Source organism: Hyla sarda, chromosome 5, assembly GCF_029499605.1.
Source record: "Hyla sarda isolate aHylSar1 chromosome 5, aHylSar1.hap1, whole genome shotgun sequence".
Classification (NCBI taxonomy): Eukaryota; Metazoa; Chordata; class Amphibia; order Anura; family Hylidae; genus Hyla; species Hyla sarda.
The window spans coordinates 155902034-155923962 of record NC_079193.1 but is presented as its reverse complement, the minus strand read 5'-3'; the positions used below and the strand labels follow the sequence as shown (position 1 = coordinate 155923962).

At 41.7% G+C, this 21929-nt stretch overlaps 1 protein-coding gene across 7 annotated transcripts in view; it reads left to right on the top strand.

The window, feature by feature from the left end:
- The window catches only part of TPK1 (thiamin pyrophosphokinase 1), a 528320-nt gene that overhangs the window by 174786 nt on the left and 331605 nt on the right, over positions 1-21929 (top strand). For 4 of the 7 annotated variants that reach the window (XM_056520550.1, XM_056520546.1, XM_056520552.1 and 1 more), the window contains one exon: positions 7204-7273. The exons of the other annotated variants lie outside the window; for them this stretch is intronic. In XM_056520550.1, coding sequence (XP_056376525.1) covers positions 7204-7273 — 70 coding nt within the window. The remainder of the gene's footprint in view (positions 1-7203; positions 7274-21929) is intronic. 7 annotated transcript variants of the gene reach the window in all.

Below are 21929 nucleotides of genomic sequence, written 5' to 3'. Positions count from 1 at the left end.
GAGGCACCGGGGGAGCAGAGGAAGGTATGTACATCTTTATTTTTTTTACTGCTGGCAGTATGGGGGACAATTTTTATATTCTGGAGTTCTCCTTTAACTGTGCTGTCTAAAATTTTATATGAATTTTTTTTATACAGCATCATTTCTGAAAAAAAGCTGCATTACAATGCGATATATTAAAAAAGTTTAAGGATAATTGTCATCCTTCAAAATCCACTTAGCTTTTTTTCAGTAATAACTTGGAACATTTGTTAAAGTTTCATATGAACTCTTTCCAAATACTGATCATGTACAACTTTATTTAACATTGACTGCATAAAATTACTATTCACATTTTCATTTTGAAATATTTGTGGGGAGTGTGTCACCAGCTATTTTATTACTGATTAGACACACTTAAACATTTTTTTCTATGTCATTCTTATTGTAAATGTAAATTTTTACTACATTATTATGGGGAAAGCCATATTTCATGAGCTATTGCTCTGCTCTATTACATTTAGAGCTGTAGAGCATTTACATCTTTATAGCTATTACATGGACATGTAAAAATTTCATTATGCAGGGAGGATGAGCTCTGGCCATCACCTATTGTGAATGGCCTGATCACATCTTATCTATGAAATTCTTACCTTTTATTGAAATCCTTTCTTATTATATGTGAATAACCCTTTAACCGAGGTGTCCTTAGTTCAGGCCAATTTATCTATCAGCCAGAGTAAAGGGCTGCTACAAAGGGAAACATGTCTCTATTATAAAGGCAACATTATTTCAGTATTTCCTCTGTGGTGATGATACAGAGAAATCAAACTCATGTATGGGAAGTAAAGTCCGCACAACTGTATTGTGTTAGGTGCTACATAGCAGAGACAGCACCAAATACTTAAAGGACAGAAAATAATATTTACCATCAACAATGACCTTTATCAAAAGAATCCTTAATAAAGAAGTAAAGTTTGTCATTAACAAATACACTATTAATAATAAATAATATACAATGGTTTTAGAAATTTTTCAGACTCTCACGTTTTTCACATTTTATGTTGCTGCATTTTGGTAAAATAAGAAAAAAAATTACTTTTCACCATCATTCTGCACTCCATACTCCATAATAACAATGTTAGCAATCCTTGATAATATAATTGAAAAGGAAAAACTAAAATATTGCATTGTATATGTAATGCCGGCGGTTGGCGTCCGCCGACGTGTGCCTCAATCCACCGTCTTCTGGGGACGTGCAGCACGCACGACTCATCCTGATCGCTGCAGACTAAGATCGGTGATGTCTGCAGCTGTTCCTGAGGCCTCCAGCAGAGATCACACTAAGTCAGTTGCTCTGAAGATCCGTTCTCACCCATGATCCAGCCCTCTCACCAATCACACTCTAGTTCCTGTTATATAAGGAGCCTCTGAACTTTGTCTGTGCCTGATCTTCTAGTGTTTACACCTTGAGCTAGGCACCTGCTATATGACTTGCTGTATCCAGTTTATTGGCCTCGGCCTGTTCCTGGCTTCGTTCCTGCTTTATCCTCTGTTCCTTTTTTGTCTCTCCTGGATTGATTCGGACTGCCTGACCATTCTACTTGCTGTTGGAGCTATTAATTCTACTTCACCTGCACACTTACAGCTCTGCTGCATTTTGCTAAAAACACCTGAACTGTTCCAGTTTCCAGTCCATGTGCTCACCAGCGCCATCTGGTGTCAGCCAGCTCCTTCTGCAGTGACTTCTCCTTCCAGAGTTCATGATCTGTTTCTGCCAGCTGTCATCTAGCCGAGGCCGATTCCATTATCTCGATTCTGGCTAAAAAGAACTCTGTAAGTGACACAGAGGGTTAACAACATGTAGAGTATTATGGTATAAATATTTAGACCCTTTACTCATTTACTCAGTACTTAGTTGGTAGTGATTACAGCTTCCAGCAGGCTTAAGATTGACACCTAGAAGGCGGATCAGTGAAAGGGTGGGTCTTTGACCTTCCAGGAAAGAGTAAACCTGATCAAAACATTCCTACTCCCTTTGCTGATATATCTGGTCAGTGTATGCATGTTGCCAGAACCTCTCTGGACTTAGTCTATTTCCCATAACTTTTGGAAACACACACAGTAGACCTAATTTGCAGATGGGGACTGGGGATGTGGGTGATTGACAAGAGAGTCCTGTTTGCCCTTTTTCAGAAGCCATTGGCGCCCAAGGATTGCCCAAGTGGGGATCTGGAGGTTGGTTTGAGACTTTTGAATTCTATCAGGATCCCCTTAAAGTTTTGGTACTTGACCTGGTGCTGCTTCCATGGAAGCAAGTGTGAGGGACAATCTAAAGTGCAAGAGCTCTGAGGAACAGTTATGTACCCGGGTGAAGTGTGAAGGCATGCTGTAAAGCATGTAGCATTTTCTGCTTCATTGTCCCTTAAATACAGAGATATACAACATGGTGTGTGCTTCCATTGCTTGGCTTGGCTGGCCAGTCTCTCTCATTCTGAATAGGCCAATAGGGCATTCAGAAACCTTAGAGGCTGGGAGTTGGAGCAGTGTATTCCTAATCAGCTTAGTGGTCATATACTACATGTGGAATGCATAGTGTTTAGTGTCAATGCAGTGTAAAATCCTCCCTTTCGATGAGGTAGTTAGGGACATACTAAGTGACCTGGTAAAAGTTCATTCTTTGGAGTACAAGAGTCTGGGTGCTTCTAGAGCCTCTTGTCTGTGCCCTAGCCTGTTGTCCCCTTTTCTGGTGGGCTGTTGCTTACACATTAGTCTTTTTTTTTTTTGTGCTGTAGATATATGGAAATATATGTTATCATATACTTGGGATGCAGGACCAGCTCAGGGCAAAAAAAAAAAAATCTTTTTCATATCTGATGTTTGCTCTGGACATAAATGAAATAATGTCCAATCAACTGAATATACCACAGAATATTCCAACCAAGGTGTAGAAACATCTCAAAGTTGATCAAGAGAAATGGGAGGCCCCCCAGAGCTAAATTTCAGATTTCATAGCAAAGGGTCTAAATACTGTACTTATGTCCATGCAAAATATTTATTTTTCCTTTTTTATCAATATTAAGTCAGGATTGAAGTGCTCACCACAAGGCCTCCATACTCAAATCCAACCTTTTTCTGATCCCAATCTGAACCTTCAGTCATGGCCGTAAATGTTGGCACCCCTGAAATTTTTTAAGAAAATGAAGTATTTCTTACACAAAAGGATTGCAGTAACACATGTTTTGCTATACACATGTTTATTCCCTTTTGTGTGTATTGGAAATAGACCTAAAAAAGGAGGAAAAAAAGCAAATTGGATATAATGTCACACCAAACTCGAAAAATGGGCTGGACAAAATTATTGGCACCCTTTCAAAATTGTGGAAAACGAAGATTGTTTCAAGCATGTGATGCTCCTTCAAACTTACCTGGGGCAAGTAACAGGTGTGGGCAATATAAAAATCACACCTTTAAGCAGATATAAAGGAGAGAAGTTCACTTAGTCTTTGTATTGTGTGTCTGTGTGCCACACTAAGCATGGCCAAAAGAAAGAGGAGACAAGAACTGTCTGAGGACTTGAGGACGAAAATTGTTGAAAAATATCAACAATCTCAAGATTACAAATCCATCTCCAGAGATCTAGATTTGCCTTTGTCCACAGTGCACAACATTATCAAGAAGTTTTTAACCCATGGCACTGTAGATAATCTCACTGGGCATGGACAGAAGAGAAAAATTGATGAAAGGTGTCAACGCAGGATAGTCCAGATGGTGGATAAGCAGCCCCAAACAAGTTACAAAGATATTCAAGCTGCCCTGTAGATTCAGGGAGCATCAGTGTCAATGTGAACTATCCGTCGACATTTAAATGAAATTAAACGCTATGGCAGGAGACCCAGGAGGACCCCACTGCTTACACAGAGACATAAAGAAACAAGACTACATTTTGCCAAAATGAACTTGAGTAAGCCAAAATCCTTCTGGGAAAACGTCTTGTGGACAGATGAGACCAAGATAGAGCTTTATGGTAAAGCACATCATTCTGCTGTTTACTGAAAACGGAATGAGGTCTAAAAAGAAAAGAACACAGTACCTACAGTGAAATATGGTGGAGGTTCAATGATGTTTTGGGGTTGCATCGCTGCCACTGGCACTGGGTGCCTTGAATGTGTGCAAGGTATCATGAAATCTGAGCATTACCAACGGATTTTGGGTCACACTGTACAGCCCAGTGTCAGAAAGCTGGGTTTGTGTCCGAGATCTTCAAGCAGGACAATGACCCCAAACGTATGTCAAAAAACACCCAGAACAGATGGCAACAATGCACTGGAGAGTTCTGTAGTGGCAGCAATGAGTCCAGATCTAAATCCCATTGAACCCTGTGGAGAGATCTTAAAATTGCTGTTGGGAAAAGGTGCCCTTCCAATAAGAGAGACCTGGAGCAGTTTGCAAAGGATGAGTGGTCCAACATTCCGCCTGAGAGGTGTAAGAAGCTTATTGATGGTTATAGGAAGCGACTAATTTCAGTTTGAGTTAAGGGTGCCAATAACTTTGTCCAGCCCTTTTTTGGAGTTTGGCGTGACATTTCCAATTTGTCCAATTAGCTTTTTTTCTTCCCTTTTTTGGTTTAGTTCCAATACACACAAAGAGTATAAACACATGTATATCAAAATATGTGTTACTGCAATCCTTTTCTGTGAGAAATACTTAATTTTCTTGAAAAATTTCAGGGGTGCCAACATTTACGGCCATGACTGTAGATCAATAAATAAAGATAACGTGGTTCCAGTCTTCAGATTTCTTGTTCATGACACCACTGCTAACAAAGGCAGCAGTGTTTGGCTTTCAATGGCAGGACACATAATGGGCACATTGACTCCAAATTTCTTTTGCTGGGCACCTGGAAATTGTCTGGGCAGAGAGGAGGGTGTTTAATAAAGGAGCCCATCTCTGTCTGGATAGTGGAAACTGTAGGAGCTGTTTTTACTTTACAATGATGTGCCCCCTAAAAGTCATTCGGTCATTAAAAATAATTTACCAGTGATTCAATGTAAAAATGTACAATATATTTATGAATTTAGACTTATATTCTACTCTCTTTGCTTAACATTGTGTACTGACATTTCCCCTTTAAGTTAATGTCTTTCTTAGGGATTGTGGTTTATTGAGTTTGTGCAGCAAGTGATATAGCTTTGACCAGAGAATTGTACTGTAAACAAAATTTTTATCAGGTCGCTAAAAACTATGTTGTATGCATTTGTCTGCCTGGTTTCATTCTGTCAGAGACCAATTGATTATACTCCACAATTCATTTCAGAGAAAATGAAGGAAAAAGAAAACGATACAACCCCATCCACGACAGGTTATGTTTATTTTGACAGATTTATTAAAGTTGCATTTCAGAGCAGCTTGGATGTGGAAGCATTTGAGATTTAAGTGCAAAATCAAATGCAGTGAACTTCTGGCAGGAGTATCAATGTCCCTTCACTTATAGTTTAATTTATAAATCACAGTGTGCTGCAAACAAATTGAAGATATGAGGCAGAACTGTAGTCAGACAGATAAATAAATAAAACTCTATCGTTCAGAATGTGCTGTATGCTATCACACAATTCATGAAAGTCCCTTAGATCCACAATGGATGTCTTTCACTTTAGGAGCATACTATTTGGTAAATAGAATCTATGTTTGCTGTTAAAATAGACTTCATTGAGCAAAAAACATGCACACACGTACTCCACTATTCCAATTATTATTATAATTTTTGGTCTATTTTGCATAAGCAAAACAAACATAGAACATTACCCAATATACATGCAGAGAGTTTGTAAATCTAGTCACCATAACTCCCATTGGAGCATATTGATTGCCGGAGCTCTCATCTGAAGGGGTAAGCATTGGTAGACAAAACTGCTTAAAGGAAAAATAACTTTGTTCAGTGGAAAAATAACTTATCCCCTATCCAAAAGATATAGAATAAGTAATAGATCGCAGGGGGTCTGACCGCTGGGACCCCCTGCAATCTCCTGAATGGGGCCCCAGCAGTTTGCAGAGGCAGCCGTTCCAACTCCCACAGGAAGCCGAGATGGGATACATGAAGGGGGCGTGTCAGCCGCCCCCTTCCAGCAGACTGTCGGGGCCCCATTCAGGCGATAGCGGGGGGTCCGACTCTATCCTTTGGATAGGGGATAAGTTATCTTTTACTAAACTACTCAAGAATACCTATCATGCTCACAACACCATAGATCCAAGAGTAAGATGGTACCAAAATTTAAAACAATAACAATCTCTATATATATAGAACTCAATGTGTGTGTGTGTGTTCCAGCATCACGTCTAAACGGCTAAAGATATTAACTTGAAACTTGCCACACGTTACTTATATGTCAACAACAAGCATAGGATAGGTGATTTAACCCCTTCTCACCCCCAATTTTCCAGGGTTGGGGTTTTTGTTTAAAGTCCCATATAAGTCTATGGGAAATATATGTTGCTGAATAACTTCCAAATGGCTGGAGATATTTCGATAATACTTGGTCACATGTTACTTAAATGTCCACTTAAAATATAGGATAGTTAATTTAACCCTTAACTACCCCATTTGTGAGGGTCAGGGTTTTTGTTTTAAAGTTCCATGCAAATCAATGGGAAATGTATGTTCCCACATAACTTCCATACAGCTGGAGATATTTCAATAATACCTGGTACACATATTACTTATATGTCATATAAAAAGATATGATAGTTATATTAACCCTTACATACACCCTTATATAAAAGATGGGTTTTGTTTCAAGTCCCATGCAAGTATATGGGACTTCCAGTAGCTTACTCCACAAGCTTCACTCTGCATCTCCTGGTGAATCCACACCCCTTTTATTATCTACCCTTTTTGTGCATCGATCTGGCTTGCAAATCACGCCCAGTACCACAGAGCCACGCCCCTTTTCTATTTTCAGCTTACAATATCTTCATCACAAATCAGTCCCATCTGAGGACTGGATGTGAGGAGTGAGGTCGGGATGTGAGGACGGGATAGGAGGTCGGGATATGAGGTTGAGATAGGAGAACAGGATATGAGGTCGGAATAAATGCATTTTGAATGTTATTTTATATTACTGGATAACTCTTCATGATAAATCCACTTTAATGTTTGCCCATATGTAAGTGCTTTATTCTTCTTGCAATCGCAATGTTTGACTGTGCAATACTGTTTTCTTGTAGCAACTATAAAAGCCTGTGCAGATGGAGGAGCAAATCGTTTACACTACATAACACTTGAGCAAGAAGATGAGTAAGTTTCAGTTTTCCAATATAGTATATCTATACAATGTAAAGTAAAGCACATTTAATATTTCTGTTTGCTCCCCTATTCTAATGTTTATGTTTCTGTAACTATGCATACCAAATTTATATGATTAGTATTTCATTACTTTGATTGATTATTTTAAAAGTGACATCTTGACAAAGTTTAACTCCAGATGTTACAGAGGCATATTTGTATGTGTGAATGTCTGAGCTTTTGTTATTCTTGTGTGTACATACAGTAGCTTCTCTGAGTAAACAAAGCTGCAGTATAACAGAGTAAGGGTGGGTTCACAGTACGTTTTCTCCCATACGGGAGCGCATACGGCAGGGGGGAGCTAAAACCTCGCTCTCCCGTATGCCACCGTATGCGCTCCCGTATGTCATTCATTTCAATGAGCTGGCCGGAGTGAAACGTTCGGTCCGGTCGGCTCATTTTTGCACCGTATGCGCTTTTACAACCGGACCTAAAACCGTGGTTGACCACAGTTTTTCCTTTTGTAAATGAGCCGTTTAGTTGTACAACAGCTCTCCCAAGTGTCCGAAACCTGCTACTGCACTTTTTTTTTGTGCTTGGCAGGGCAGACACTAGGGGGAGCTGTTGTACAGAAGTAAAATAAATATATATATATATATATATATATATTTGTGTGTGTATATATATATATATATATATATATATATATATACACAGGATATATACACACATATACAGTCATGGCCGTAAATGTTAGCACACCTTAAATATTTTTAAAGTATTTCTCACAGAAAATGGTTGTAGTAAGACATGTTTTGCTATACACATGTATGTTCCCTTTGTGTGTATTGGAACTAAACCAAAAAAGGGAGAAAAGAAGCAAATTGGACATAATATCACACCAAACTCCAAAAATGAGCTGGACAAAATTATTGGCACCCATAACTTAATATTTGGTTGCACACCCTTTGGAAAAAATAACTGAAATCAGTCGCTTCCTATAATCATCAATTCTTCCTTTGCAAAGTACTCCAGGTCTCTCTTATTGGAAGTACTATAGAGACAAAAAGACAGGAGGAGCGCGATCCTAGTGAAATACCATTAAAATGCAGGCAATGTTTTCTTAATCCTACTCCCCCCGCCTATTGGCTTTGCTGAGCCTCTCCTCTTCTCTACCCTCCGTCCTCTTTACCGCTTTTTCTTCTCCCCACTCCTCCCCCCTCCCTATAGTTCCCCCCCTCCTCCTTGTTTTTTTATTTTTTTATATTTTATTTCCTTCCTCCTCCTTCCCTCCTCGTTTTACCCTTACCTTCTGTGTGTACCTCCTGTTTCAGTTTAACCCCTGGGTTTTTGTATTTTTTTTTTGTTTTAGTTCTTAAGGGGTTCCTTCATAATCATTTGCTGGTTTATGGGATTGAATCCTGTCTTTTTTGCCCCGCTGTGTAATTTCTCCTGATAGTTCCGCACCTATACTAATGCAGTAGACTGTATAAGATTTCTTTCATTACCATTGTTATATGATCTCACCAGTGATTGTCAACTCTGCGAGTGCTGTAGTTGGAGATTTATTACCACCCTACTTGTGGTGGATGCTGTTTGTTCTCCCATATTTGTTTAATAAAAACTTTTTTAATACAAAAAAAAATGCAGGCAATGTTGGCAATAATATTATGCTCACCGGATTGTGTTATGCTTAGAGTATAACATCTATAACAGCTCACCAGATAGCGGGTCAGCAGCCTTGGAGCACCCGATCCTACACGGGAGTTGTCAGACAGAGATAGAACTTGGTAGAAAAAAAAGGGAAAGAATTTCTCCAAAACCAGGTGCTTCTCCCAATAAAAGGTTTTCTTTATTCCATCATGGTAGGTATAAAAGATTAAAAAGCACTTTCAACGTGTTTCTAGCTCGGACCGAGCTAGAAATGCGTTGAAAGTGCTTTTTAATCTTTTAATCGCTTTTCCTTACTGCAATTTTAAGATCTCTCCACAGGTATTCAATGTAATTTAGATCTGGACTCATTGCTGGCCACTTCAGAACTCTCCAGCGCTTTGTTGCCATCCATTTCTAGGTGCTTTTTGACATATGTTTGGGGTCATTGCCCTGCTGGAAGACCCAAGATCTTGGATGCAAACCCAGCTTTCTGATACTGGGCTTTCATAAATTTTTCTCCACGCCCAGGGAGATTAGCTACAGTGCCATGTGTTGCAAACTTCTTGATAATGTTGCGCACTGTGGTCAAAGGCAAATCTAGATCTCTGGAGATGGACTTGTAACCTTGAGATTGTTGATATTTTTCCACAATTTTGGTTCTTAAGTCCTCAAACAGTACTCTTCTCCTCTTTCTGTTGTCAATGCTTAGTGTGGCATACACAGACACACAATGAAAAGACTAAGTGAACTTCTCTCCTTTTTATCTGCTTTCACGTGTGATTTTTATATTACCCACACCTGTTACTTGCACCAGGTGAGTTTAAAGGAGCATCACATGCTTGAAACAATCTTATTTTTCCACAATTTTAAAAGGGTGCCAACAATTTTGAAGTTTGGTGTGACATTTCCCGTTTGCTTTTACTCCTTTGCAATCCTTTTCTGTGAGAAATAAATTTTTCTAGAAAAACTTCAGGGATGCCAATATTTACAGTCCCGATATCATTTTTTTTAAGACCGAGTACGAGTACCGATACTTTAATTCTAGTACTCGCCGATACAAAGTAAGAGTACTTTTATTTGAAAGGGAATCTGACATACCTTTAAATTCGAGTTAGTGCAGGTGACTCTGCTGTAAGATTGCCTTTAATATAAGTTAGTATACCCTTGCAGACATTAGTAGCAGCCCCCTGTAGAACGCAGCCCCCCTTGTAGACAGCAGGCCCCCCCTTGTAAACAGCAGGCCCCCCTTGTAGACAGTGCCCCACCCCATTCTAGACAGTGCCCCACCCCATTCTAGACAGTGCCCCATCCCATTGTAGAGAGCAGGTCCCCCTTTGTAGAGAGCAGGCCCCCCTTTGTAGACAGCAGCCCCCCCTTGTAGACAGCAGCCCCCCCTTGTAGACAGCAGCCCCCCTTGTAGACAGCAGGCCCCCCTTTGTAGACTGCAGGCCCCAACCCCCCCTTGAAGACAGAAGGCCCCAACCCCCCCCCCCCCTTGTAGACAGAAGGGGCAGCGGAGCAGCAGCAGGTATCGGATTTGTTATTGGGGACATTGAACGAGTGTATCGTGTGTAGACTATTAATCCAGCATTACTTTACCTTCTTTATTCCAGTTGTAATTACTACAAAAAACACTTTTCTTTGCAGTCACTGACAGTCGGATAGGCTTGGCCAGGGATTCGCTATGTCCTATCTCCTATACCTCAGCGCTGGGACCGATGTGTGATTGACATAGGTCCTAGCGCATGCGCCCCCTTTGCTTTTTAAGTGTGCGCCGACCGACAGGATTTTACACAGCAAGCTCTGGCTCCCCTGGCCAGCACTTGCTCCTGCTGTCTGACATTGCTGCCAGTACAATGCTAGAGGCAGGGAGCGAGTGAGCTCTCTGCCTCTAGTGAATGCAGGCACACTCAAAGAAGAGGAGATTGGGCACGGTTATCGCTTCCCCACCAAATGCCCGCTCCCGCTGTTTCACATCTCTGTGCACCTGTGCAATGCTACAGAGCTCACTAGCTCTCTGCCTCTAGCATTTTACCTGCAGCGATGTCAGCCAGCGCTTGCTGTGTAAAATCCTGTCGGTCGGCGCACACATAAAAATCAAAGGGGGTGCATGCACTGGGACCTGTGTCAATCACACAGCAGTCCCAGCGCTGAGGTATAGGGGATAGGCGTGGCAGCAGGAGGGCATACCGAACCCCTGGCCATGCCTATCCGACTGTCAGTGACTGCAAAGAAAAGTGTTTGTTTTCGTGGTAATTACAACTGGAATAAAGAAGGTAAAAGTAATTCTGAATTAATAGTCTACACACAATACACAGACTATGGTTAGTTTATATGCCCCAAACTTCATGACAGTTGCGCTATAAGGACCAGGCCAATTTTATTTTTGCATTTTAGTTTTTTTCTCCTTGTCTTCTAAAAATCGTAAATCTTTTATATTTTCAAACTAGTATGAGGACTTGTTTTTTGCACGACCAGTTGTCCTTTGTAATGAAATCACTAATTTTACCATACAATGTATGGCGCAACCAAAAAAATACTATTTGTGTGTGGAAATTAAAAATAAATTGTGGAAGTTTTTTTTTTTTTCACGCCATACAATTTACGGTAAAAATTATATGTGTTCTTTATTCTGTGGGTCAATAAAATTAAAATGATACCCATGATAACACACTTTTCTATTACTGTTGTGCATAAAAAAAAATCGTAAACTTTTTAACCAAATTAGTATGTTTAAAATTACTCTATTTTGACGACTTATAACTTTTTTATTTTTCTGTATAAGCGGCAGTATGAGGGCTCATTTTTTGCGACGTGATCCGTAGTTTTTGATACCACATTTGTATATATAAAACATCTATTAAGTTTTTTTTATTACTTTTTAAAGAATAAAATGTGACAAAAAAACAGCAATTTTGGGCTTTTTATTTATTTTTTTGATAATTATTTTTTTTTTTTTTACTTTTTTTACTTCTTTTTTTTTTTTACACTTTAATAGTCCCCATAGGGGACTATTTATAGCAATCAGTTGATTGCTAATACTGTTTAGTGCTATTCATAGGGCATAGCACTGATCAGTATTATTGGCTGTGTTCTGCTCTGGTCTGCTCGATCTTAGACCAAAGCAAACGAAGCTGGGAAGGCGGCGGAGGCAGGTGAGGGGACCTCAATTAGCTGATCTGATCCCCGCGGTCATGCCACGGGCAATTGGATCAGCATACAATAAAGCTGCGTTGCTGCAGATGCCGTGATCTGTATTGATCATGGCATCGGAGGGGTTAATGGCATACATCCACGTGATCACGGATCTCGGCCATTACCAGCAGTTCCCTGGCTACTGTCAGCAGTTGGGACCTGCCACGCATGACCCGATCATCGCTCCGTGGCTGTCATGTACAGGATGTAAATGTACATCCTGGTGCGCGAAGTACCGTCGCACCAGGACGTACAAATACATCTGTGGTCATTAAGGGGTTAACAAATGATGCCAGGTTTAAGTAAACATATTGTGGATGTGAATTAATTACTTTTATTTGGCTTGACTATTTCTCTTACAAGTAGAGAATTTCAAATATAGAGAAATGCTAATTTTTCAAATTTTTCACAGTATTTTAGAGTTAACCACTAATATAAAGTACAATATGTCTAAAAAAAAAAAAACTATCTCTAAATCACTTTGCCAGGTAAAAGCAGTCCAAAGTTATTACCTGTCAGATTGGAAAAAACGAGTCATGAAGGGGTTAAAACAAACTGATCCAAAACAATATCCGGTGAGTTCTAATCTCTGTTATGCATACCTGAAAGCTCTGACTAAGCTCTTCTTCGAGTGATTATAAAGACCTCACAGTATATGCACTAACCTGAGGAAGAACTTAAAATGTGTTTAATGATGGTTTGTAATAAACCAGTTGTTATCTGGCGATAAAGATCATTCTCCTTTCTCAACACCTTAAGGACTGAGCCCTTTTTTGCAATTCTGACCACTGTCACTTTATGCATTAATAACTCTGGAATGCTGTTAAAAATTATTCTGATTCCGTGATTATTTTTTCGTGACATATTCTACTTTAACATAGTGGTACATTTTCGTCGTTACTTGCATCCTTTCTTAGTGAAAAATTCCCCAAATTTTGCATTTTTCTAACTTTGAAACTCTCTGCCTGTAAGGAAAATGGATATTGCAAATAAATTTATATATTGATTCACATATTCAATATATCTTCTTTATGTTTTCATCATAAAGTTGACCTGTTTTTACTTTTGGAAGACATCAGAGGGCTTCAAAGTTCAGCAGCAATTTTCAAATTTTTCACAAAATTGTCAAAATCTGAATTTTTCAGGGACCAGTTCAGTCATATTTGAAATACCCTATAAATGACCCAATTATAAAAACTGCACCCCCACCCCCAAGTATTCAAAATGACATTCAGAAAGTGTGTTTCACAGGAATAGCTTCAAGGTAAAGGAGAAAATTCAAAATCTTCATTTTTTACACTCGCATGTTCTTGTAGACCCAGTTTTTGAAATTTTACAAGGGCTAAAGGGAGAAAAAGCCCCCACAATTTGTAACCCAATTTCTCTCAAGTAAGGAAATACCTCATATGTGGATGTAAAGTGCTCTGTGGGTGCACTAGAGGGCTCAGAAGAAAAACTAAAACAAAAAAAACATGGCATACCATTTTGGGAACTAAACCCCTCAAGGAACGTAACAAGGGGTCCGCTGAGCCTTAACACCCCACAGGTGTTTGACGACTTTTCGTTAAAGTTGGATGTCTAAATGAATATATAATTTTTTTTCACAAAAATGCTTGTTTTCCCCCAACTTTTACATTTTTACAAGGGGTTATAGGAGAAAATGCCCCCCAAAATGTGTAGCCCCATGTCTTCTGAGTATTGAAATACCCCATGTGTGGACGTCAAGTGCACTGTGGGCACACTACAATGCTCAGAAGAGAAGAAGCCACATTTGGCTTTTGGAAAGCAAATTTTGCTGAAATGGTTTTTGGGGGGCATGTCACATTTATGAAGCCCCTATGGTGCCAGAACAGCAAAAATAAACCACATGGCATACTATTTTGGAAACTACACCCCTCAAGGAACGTAACAAGGGGTACAGTGAGCCTTAACACCCCACAGGTGCTTGACAAATTTCCGCTAAAGTTGGACGTGAAAATGAAAAATTTGATTTTTTTTCACTAAAATGCTGGTTTTACCCCCAAATTTTTCATTTTCACAAGAGGTAATTGGATAAAAAGCCTCCCAAAATTTGTAACCCCATTATGTATGTAAAGTGTTCTGCGGGCGAACTACAATGCTCAGAAGAGAAAGAGCGCCATTGAGCTTTCGGTAACATAATTTGGTTGGATTAGAAGTGGGAGGCCATGTGCGTTTACAAAGCCCCCATGGTCCCAGAACAGTGGACCCCCCCCCCCCACATGTGACCCTATTTTGGAAACTACACTCCTCACAGAATTGAATAAGGGGTGCAGTGAACATTTACACCCCACTGGCATTTGACAGATCGCTCTCACTTCTGTGCCATGTTGTGCGCCCGCAGAGCACTTTACGCCCACATATGGGGTAGTTCTTTACTCGGGAGAAATTGTGTTACAAATTTTGGGGGTCTTTTTTTTCCTTTTACCACCTGTGAAAATTAAAAGTATGGGGCAACACCAGCATGTTGTTGTAAAAAAAATTTTTTCTTTTACACTAACATGCTGGTGTAGACCTCAACTTTACCTTTTCATAAGGGGTAAAAGGAGAAAAATCCCCCCAAAATTTGTAACACAATTTCTCCCGAGTACGGAGATATCCCACATGTTGCCCTAAACATTTTCCTTGAAATACGACAGGGCTCCGGAGTGAGAGAGCACCATGCGCGTTTGAGGACTAAATTGGGGATTTGAATCTGCCACAAAAATACCCTACGGCAGTGTTTCCCAAACAGGGTGTCTCCAGCTGTTGCAAAACTCCCGGCATGCCTTGAGAGTCAGTGGCTGTCCAGCAATACTGTGAGGAGTTGTTCTTCAACAGCTGGAGGCTCTGTTTTGGAAACACTGCCGTACAATAGGTTTTTTTGTTTGTTTTTTTAATTGGGGGGGAGGGACTGTGTGGGAGTATGTGTATATGTAGTGTTTTACCCTTTATTATGTGTTAGAGTAGTGTAGTGTTTTCAGGGTACATTCACACGGTTGGAGGTTTACAATGAGTTTCTCGCTGGAAGTTTGAGCTGCGGCGGAAAATTTGCCGCATCTCAAACTTGCAGCAGAACTAGCTGTAAACCCGCCTGTGTGAATGTACCCTGTGTGAATGTACCCAGCTGTTGCAAAACTTCAACTCCCAGCATGCACGGACAGACCATACATGCTGGAAGTTGTAGTTATGCAACAGCTGGAGGCATACTGGTTGCGAAACACAGAGTTTGTTACTTAACTCAGTGTTTCGCAACCAGTGTGTCTCCAGCTGTTGCAAAACTAGAACTCCCAGCACGTACAGTCTCTCAGTGCATGCTGGGAGTTGTATTTTTGCAACAACTGGAGGCACACTGGTTGCAGAACACTAAGTTAGGTAACAAACTCGGTTTCACAACCAATGTGCCTCTAGCTGTTGCATAACTACAACCCCTTTGGCTGTGCATGCTGCAAGTTGTTGCTAAGCAACAGTAGAAGGTGAACAGGCCTCACCTCTTGCTGTATCCTGCCGCCGGGACCACCGCTGATCGATATCCATACGCCCTCAGTCCTTAAGGACTTTAAAAAAGGGGGTGGGGACTTCTACTTACCAGCACTCATTGCTTTTCATTGCTCTGCCCCAGCAGCTTGATTGACGACTTGCGTCATTGCTCTGCTCCCTAAATAGTCAGAGCAGACCGGTGACGTGAGCCGTCAGTCAAGACAAAGGGAACAGGACCCCACGGCCGGGGCTACGGGTGCTGATAAGTAGAAGTTCACGCCCAGGGGACTACTTGTGGGGCGGCAGGGGGGACTTTATAACTTAATATCTTCACCATCCCTGAGGCAAAAACACCCCCCCCCCCTCCCCCCCAGGGATGGTGAGAACGAGTTTAGTCAAGTGTTATGTATATTAGAATCTGCTGATTGGTTCCCTTTAAGTTAGGGACCTATTACATGTAGCAATTATCAGCAAAAGAGGCCAATATCGCTCTGAGTAAAAGGACCAAGGATCAGCCAACAAACAAGCAAATCAGATTATTATTCAGATAATTGGGTCATTTTGTCCTGTACGTAGTGGATCTGCAGCTGGGGGCTGATTGCAGCAGAGGGCCGCACAAGTGATCCAGTGATCATTCACGCTGCCTGCCCAATGCTTGAGCTGTGTAAGTGCTGATCTATGAGATCCGTGCTTGTCGAATAGGGCCCTTAGTGTTGTGTGCAGCCTCTAGTCTAATTTTACATTCAAGAATTTACACCAACCATCTCCTGTGTAATAATCAGATGGACCGCTCTTTATACTGGCAGGGACTTATACAACAACTTAAGGTGAGTGCAAACAACCCCTGCTGGTTAATATACCCATATCCCGATTGTTATAACCTGCACACCCAGCTCTTTCCTACCCTTAGCTGTCAATATAGATTTTGTCACTGATTCCAGATCATGCTTCACAGTGTATAGTGTTCTCATGTCACAGACTACCAAGGAGACCTGGGAGATGTATCAAATTTAACAGGTGAGTCAGAAAGTGATCACATAAAAGCTAATATTGCAGGCTATGACAACGGTCATACAACTGTCCCAGAACTTAGATAATGGTAAGGTATTGCCTACAAACACCCAGGAGCTCAGATAGAATTTAGAAGGGATATTTCAATCACTTAATGTTATGCTTTAAAACATATGAAGCCCCTCCCCCTCTACCCCGGTAGAAAAAAAAAAAAAAAAAAACTGTAGGAAACACGTTTAGATTATTCTCTGCACAGCAGCACTTCTGGCCACTTAGGTGAATGGGGCAGTGCTGTCATACTCTTATACCCTGCAGAGCTTTTGGCCTGGAGGGGTGAGGATCATTGGAGTCCCAGCAGTTAGACCTTCATGGATAATGTAGCGATTATATATTCTGCATTTTTGCAGGACTAAAAAGCATGGTCCTGCAGAACACCAAAAAAAATCTGTATACAGTAAATACTCGAGTATAAGCCGAGTTTTTCAGCACGATTTTTCGTGTTGAAAACGCCCCCCTCGGCTTATACTTGAGTGAAAAAAAACCGCTTCTGGCTTAGCTGTGAGGGGATGGGCCAGGCCATCCTTCTTCGGTCATCTATGCTGCAGGGACCATCTGGTAGGGAGGGTTAGTCGTTCCGGGTTGTCCATCTTCCCCGGGAGGCCCTCTTCTCCGGGCCGGCCCCGAACTAGTGACTCTGCATTGACGCCACCGCGCAAGGACGTTGATGTGCAGGGACGTCACGGATGTCTGCTGCGCACGGACGTCCCTGCGCGTTGTCGTCAACGCAGAGTCACTAGTCCGTGCCCGGCCCAGAGCGGAGAAGAGGGCCTCCCGGTCAAGATGGACAGCCCGGAACGACTAACCCTCCCCACCGGACGGTCCCTGCAGCATAGATGGCCGAAGATGGATGGCCTGGACTAGCTCACTCTTCCTTCCCACCGAGAAAGCAATAATTGGGGAGGTGAGTAGAAAACAAAAGGGGGGTCTGGATGATGACGAAGGGATTGACAGGCGGTGATGATGACGAGGGGGATGATGACTGGGGTGATGACGGGGTGTTAATGACGGTGGTCTGGATGATAACATGGGGGGAATGATGTTTTTCCCACCCTAGGCTTATAGTCGAGTCAATAACTTTTCTTAGGTTTTTGGGGTGAAATTAGGAGCCTCGGCTTATATTCTAAACGGCTAATACTCGAGTATATACGGTACATAGTATATGCTTAACTCCTTGGGGACGAAGGGCATATGCATACGCCCTCACGTCCTGTCACTTAAGGACGGAGGGCATATCCATACGCCCTCTGCATTTGCGATCGCGGCAAATCGTTGGTCAATTCAGAAAAATCAGCGATCGTGGCAAATCGTTGGTCAATTCAGAGAAAACCGCCTGAAAAATAAGAATGATCAGAGACAGCTCCGACTATCCTTAAAGATAGGAGCGAGGTGGCAGTGTTGCCACCCCCTCCTAACCCCTGCCATTGGTCGGTCAGGCTGACCACCAATGGCAGGAGGGGGGCGGGGGGGTTAGAGTTAATTTCCCCTGCTCTGCCCACCGATCAGAAGGGAACACGGGCGGCGAGGGAGGAGCATGGCCCGACTTACCCGGAATGTCGGAGGCAGCATCCTGGAGCAGCGGCGGCAGCAGAAGGAGCTGCGTCCGGAAAGTGCGGCGGCCAGAAAGGCTGCAGTGAAGATCGCGGTAAGTGATCTTCTCTGTGGCCTTCTAAAAGCTGCAAAACTACAATTCATGCATGCTGGGAGTTGTAGTTTTGCAACATCTGGAGGGTCACAGTTTGGAGACCACTGTTTAGTGGTCTCTAAACTGTGGTCCTCCAGATGTTGCAAAACTACAACGTTCAGCATGCACTGACTGGGCATGCTTGGAGTTGTAGTTTTGCAACATCTGGAGGGCTACAGTTTGGAGACCACTACTTAGCGGCCTCCAAACTGTTCTTCCCCAGTTGTTGCATAACTACAACTCCTAGCATGCCCAGATTGTCCAGGCATGCTGGGAGTTGTAGTTCTGCAACATCTGAAGGGCCAGATATTGCAGAACTACACGCCCAGCATCCCTGACTGTCTGGCCATGCTGGGATTTGTAGTTTTTCAACAGCTGTAGGCACACTGGTTGGGAAACACTGAGCTAGAGTCTGTTTCCTAACTCAGCGATTCCAACCCGTGTGCCTACAGCTGTTGCAAAACTAGAACTCCCAGAATGCACTGACAGACCGTACATGTTGGGAGTTGCAGTTTTGCAACAGCTGGAGGCACATTGGTTGGAATCACTGAGCTAGAGTCTGTTTTCTAACTCAGTGGTTCCCCACAAGTCTGCCTACTGCTGTTGTAAAACTACAACTCCCAGCATGTACGGTCTGTCAGTGCATTCTGGGAATTGTCATTTTTCCACAGCTGAAGGTTTGGGCACAAATAGGGTACATTCACACGGGCGGGTTTACAGTGGGTTTCCTTCTACAAGTTTGAGCTGCGGCAAATTTTCCGCCGCAGCTCAAACTCCCAGCAGAAAACTTACTGTGAACCCCCGCCTGTGTGAATGTACCCTGAAAACACTACACTAACAAATAATAAAAAGTAAAACAATACATATACACGTCGTCACCCCCCCCCCCCCCAATAAAAATGAAAAACGTCTCATACTGCAGTGTTTCCTAAAGGGAGCCTCCAGCTGTTGCAAAACCACAACTCCCAGTATTGCCGGACAACCATTGACTGTCCTGGCAGCCTGGGAGTCTTGCAACAACTGGAGGCACCCTGTTTAGGAAACACTGCTGTAGGGTTTTACTGTAGGTAACCGGGTCCGCCCCTATTGCAAATTCCTTATTTAGGCCTCAAATGCGCATGGCGCTCTCTCACTTCAGAGCCCTGTCGTATTTCAAGGCAACAGTTTAGGGCCACATATGGGGTATTTCCGTACTTGGTAGAAATTGCACTACAAATTTTGGGGCGATTTTTCTCCTTTTACCCCTAAGGAAAAGGTAAAGTTGGGGGCTACACCAGCATGTTAGTGTAAAAAAAAAACATTTTTTACACTAACATGCTGGTGTTGCCCCATACTTTTCATTTTCACAAGAGGTAAAAGGAGAAAATGAGAAAATTTGTAACACAATTTCTTCTGAGTACGGAAATACCCCATATGTGTACGTAAAATGCTCTGCGGACGAACTACATGGCTCAGAAGTGAGAGAGCGCCATGTACATTTGAGGCCTAAATTGGTGATTTTCACAGGGGTGGCTGATCGGTTACAGCGGTTCTGACATGAATGCAAAAAAATAAAAATAAAACACCCATTTCGAAACTACACTCCTCACGGAACGTAACAAGGGGTATAGTGAGCCTTAACACCCTTCAGGTCTTTGACAAATTTTCGTTAAAGTTGGACATGAAAATTACAAATTTTATTTTTTTCCCTGAAATGCTGGCGTTACCCAAAATTTTTCATTTTCACAAGGGGAAATAGGAAAAAAAACCTCCAAAATTTGTAACCCCATTCTTCTGAGTATATAAATACCCCATATGTGGAAGTAAAGTGCTCTGCAGGTGAACTACAATGACCAGAAGAGAAGGAGCGCCATTGGGCTTTTTGAAAGAGAATTAGGCTGGAATAGAAAGCTATGTGTGTATACAAAGCCCCCATGGGGCCAGAACAGTGGACCCCCTCCACATGTGACCCCATTTTGGAAACTACACCCCTCACGGAATGTAACAAGGGGTACAGTGAACATTTATGCCCCACAGGTGTCTGACAGATTTTTTGAACAGTCGTCCGTAAAAATGAAAAATGTAATTTTTCATTTGCGCAGCCCACTGTTCCAAAGATCTGTCAAATGCCAGTGGGGCATTTTTATATTTTTTAAAGAAAAAAAATAAAGAAAATGCCAGTGGGGTATAAATGCTCACTGCACCCCTTATTAAGTTCTGTGAGGGGTGTAGTTTCCAAAATAATATGCCATGTGTTTTTTTTTTTTTCTTTTATTGTTCTGGCATCATGGGGGCTTCCTAAATGCGACATGCCCCCAAAAACCATTTCAGCAAAATTCGCTCTCCAAAAGCCCAATGTTGCTCCTTCCCTTCTGAGCCCTCTAGTTCACCCACAGAGCACTTTACATACACATATGAGGTATTTCCTTACTCGAGATAAATGGGGGTTACAAATTTTGTGGGGCATTTTCTCCTATTACTCCTTGTGAAAATGAAAAGTTTTGGGTAACACCAGCATTTCAGTGTTAAAATTCTCATTTTTCATTTTCACGTCCCACTTTAACAATAGTTTGTCAATCACCTGTGGGGTATTAAGGCTCACTGTACCCCTTGTTAGGTGCCTTGAGGGGTCTAGTTTCCAAAATAGTATGCCATGTGGGTATTTTGTGCTGTTCTGGCACCATAGGGGCTTCCTAAATGCAACATGCCACCCAAAAACCATTTCAGCAAAATTTGCTTTCCTAAAGCCAAATGTGAATCCTTTTATTCTGAGCATTGTAATTCGCCCGCAGAGCAATTTACGCCCTAAAATGGGGTATTTCCATACTCAGAAGAGATGGGGTTACAAATTTTGGGGGGCATTTTCTCCCATTACCCTTTGTAAAAATGGTAAATTTGGGGGTAAAAACTGCACTTTAGTGGACAATTTTTTTTTTCATTTACACATCCGACTTTAACGAAAAGTTGTCAAACACCTGTGGGGTGTAAAGGCTCCCTGGAACCCGTTGTTACATGCCTTGAGGGGTGTAGTTTCCAAAATAGTATGCCATGTGTTTTTTTTTATTTGTTGTTCTGGCACCATAGGGGCTTCCTAAATGTGACATGCCTTTCAAAAACCATTTCAGAAAAATTCACTCTCCAAAATCCCATTGTTGCTCCTTCCCTTTTGTGCCCTCTACTGCGCCCTCCGAGCACTTGACATACACATATGAGGTATTTCCTTACTTGAGAGAAATTGGGTTACAAATTTTGGGGGGCTTTTTCTCCTATTACCCCTTGTAAAAATTCAAAAACTGGGTCTACAAGAACATGCGAGTGTAAAAAATGAAGATTTTGAATTTTCTCCTTCACTTTGCTGCTATTCCTGTTAAACACCTAAAGGATTAACAAACTTTCTGAATGTCATTTTGAATACTTTGAGGGGTGCAGTTTTTATAATGGGGTAATTTATGGGGTATTTCTAATATGAAGGCCCTTCAAATCCACTTCAAAACTGAACTGGCCCCTGAAAAATTCTGATTTAGAAAATTTTGTGAAAAATTGCTGCTGAACTTTGAAGCCCTCTGATGTCTTCCAAAAGTAAAAACATGGCAACTTTATGATGCAAACATA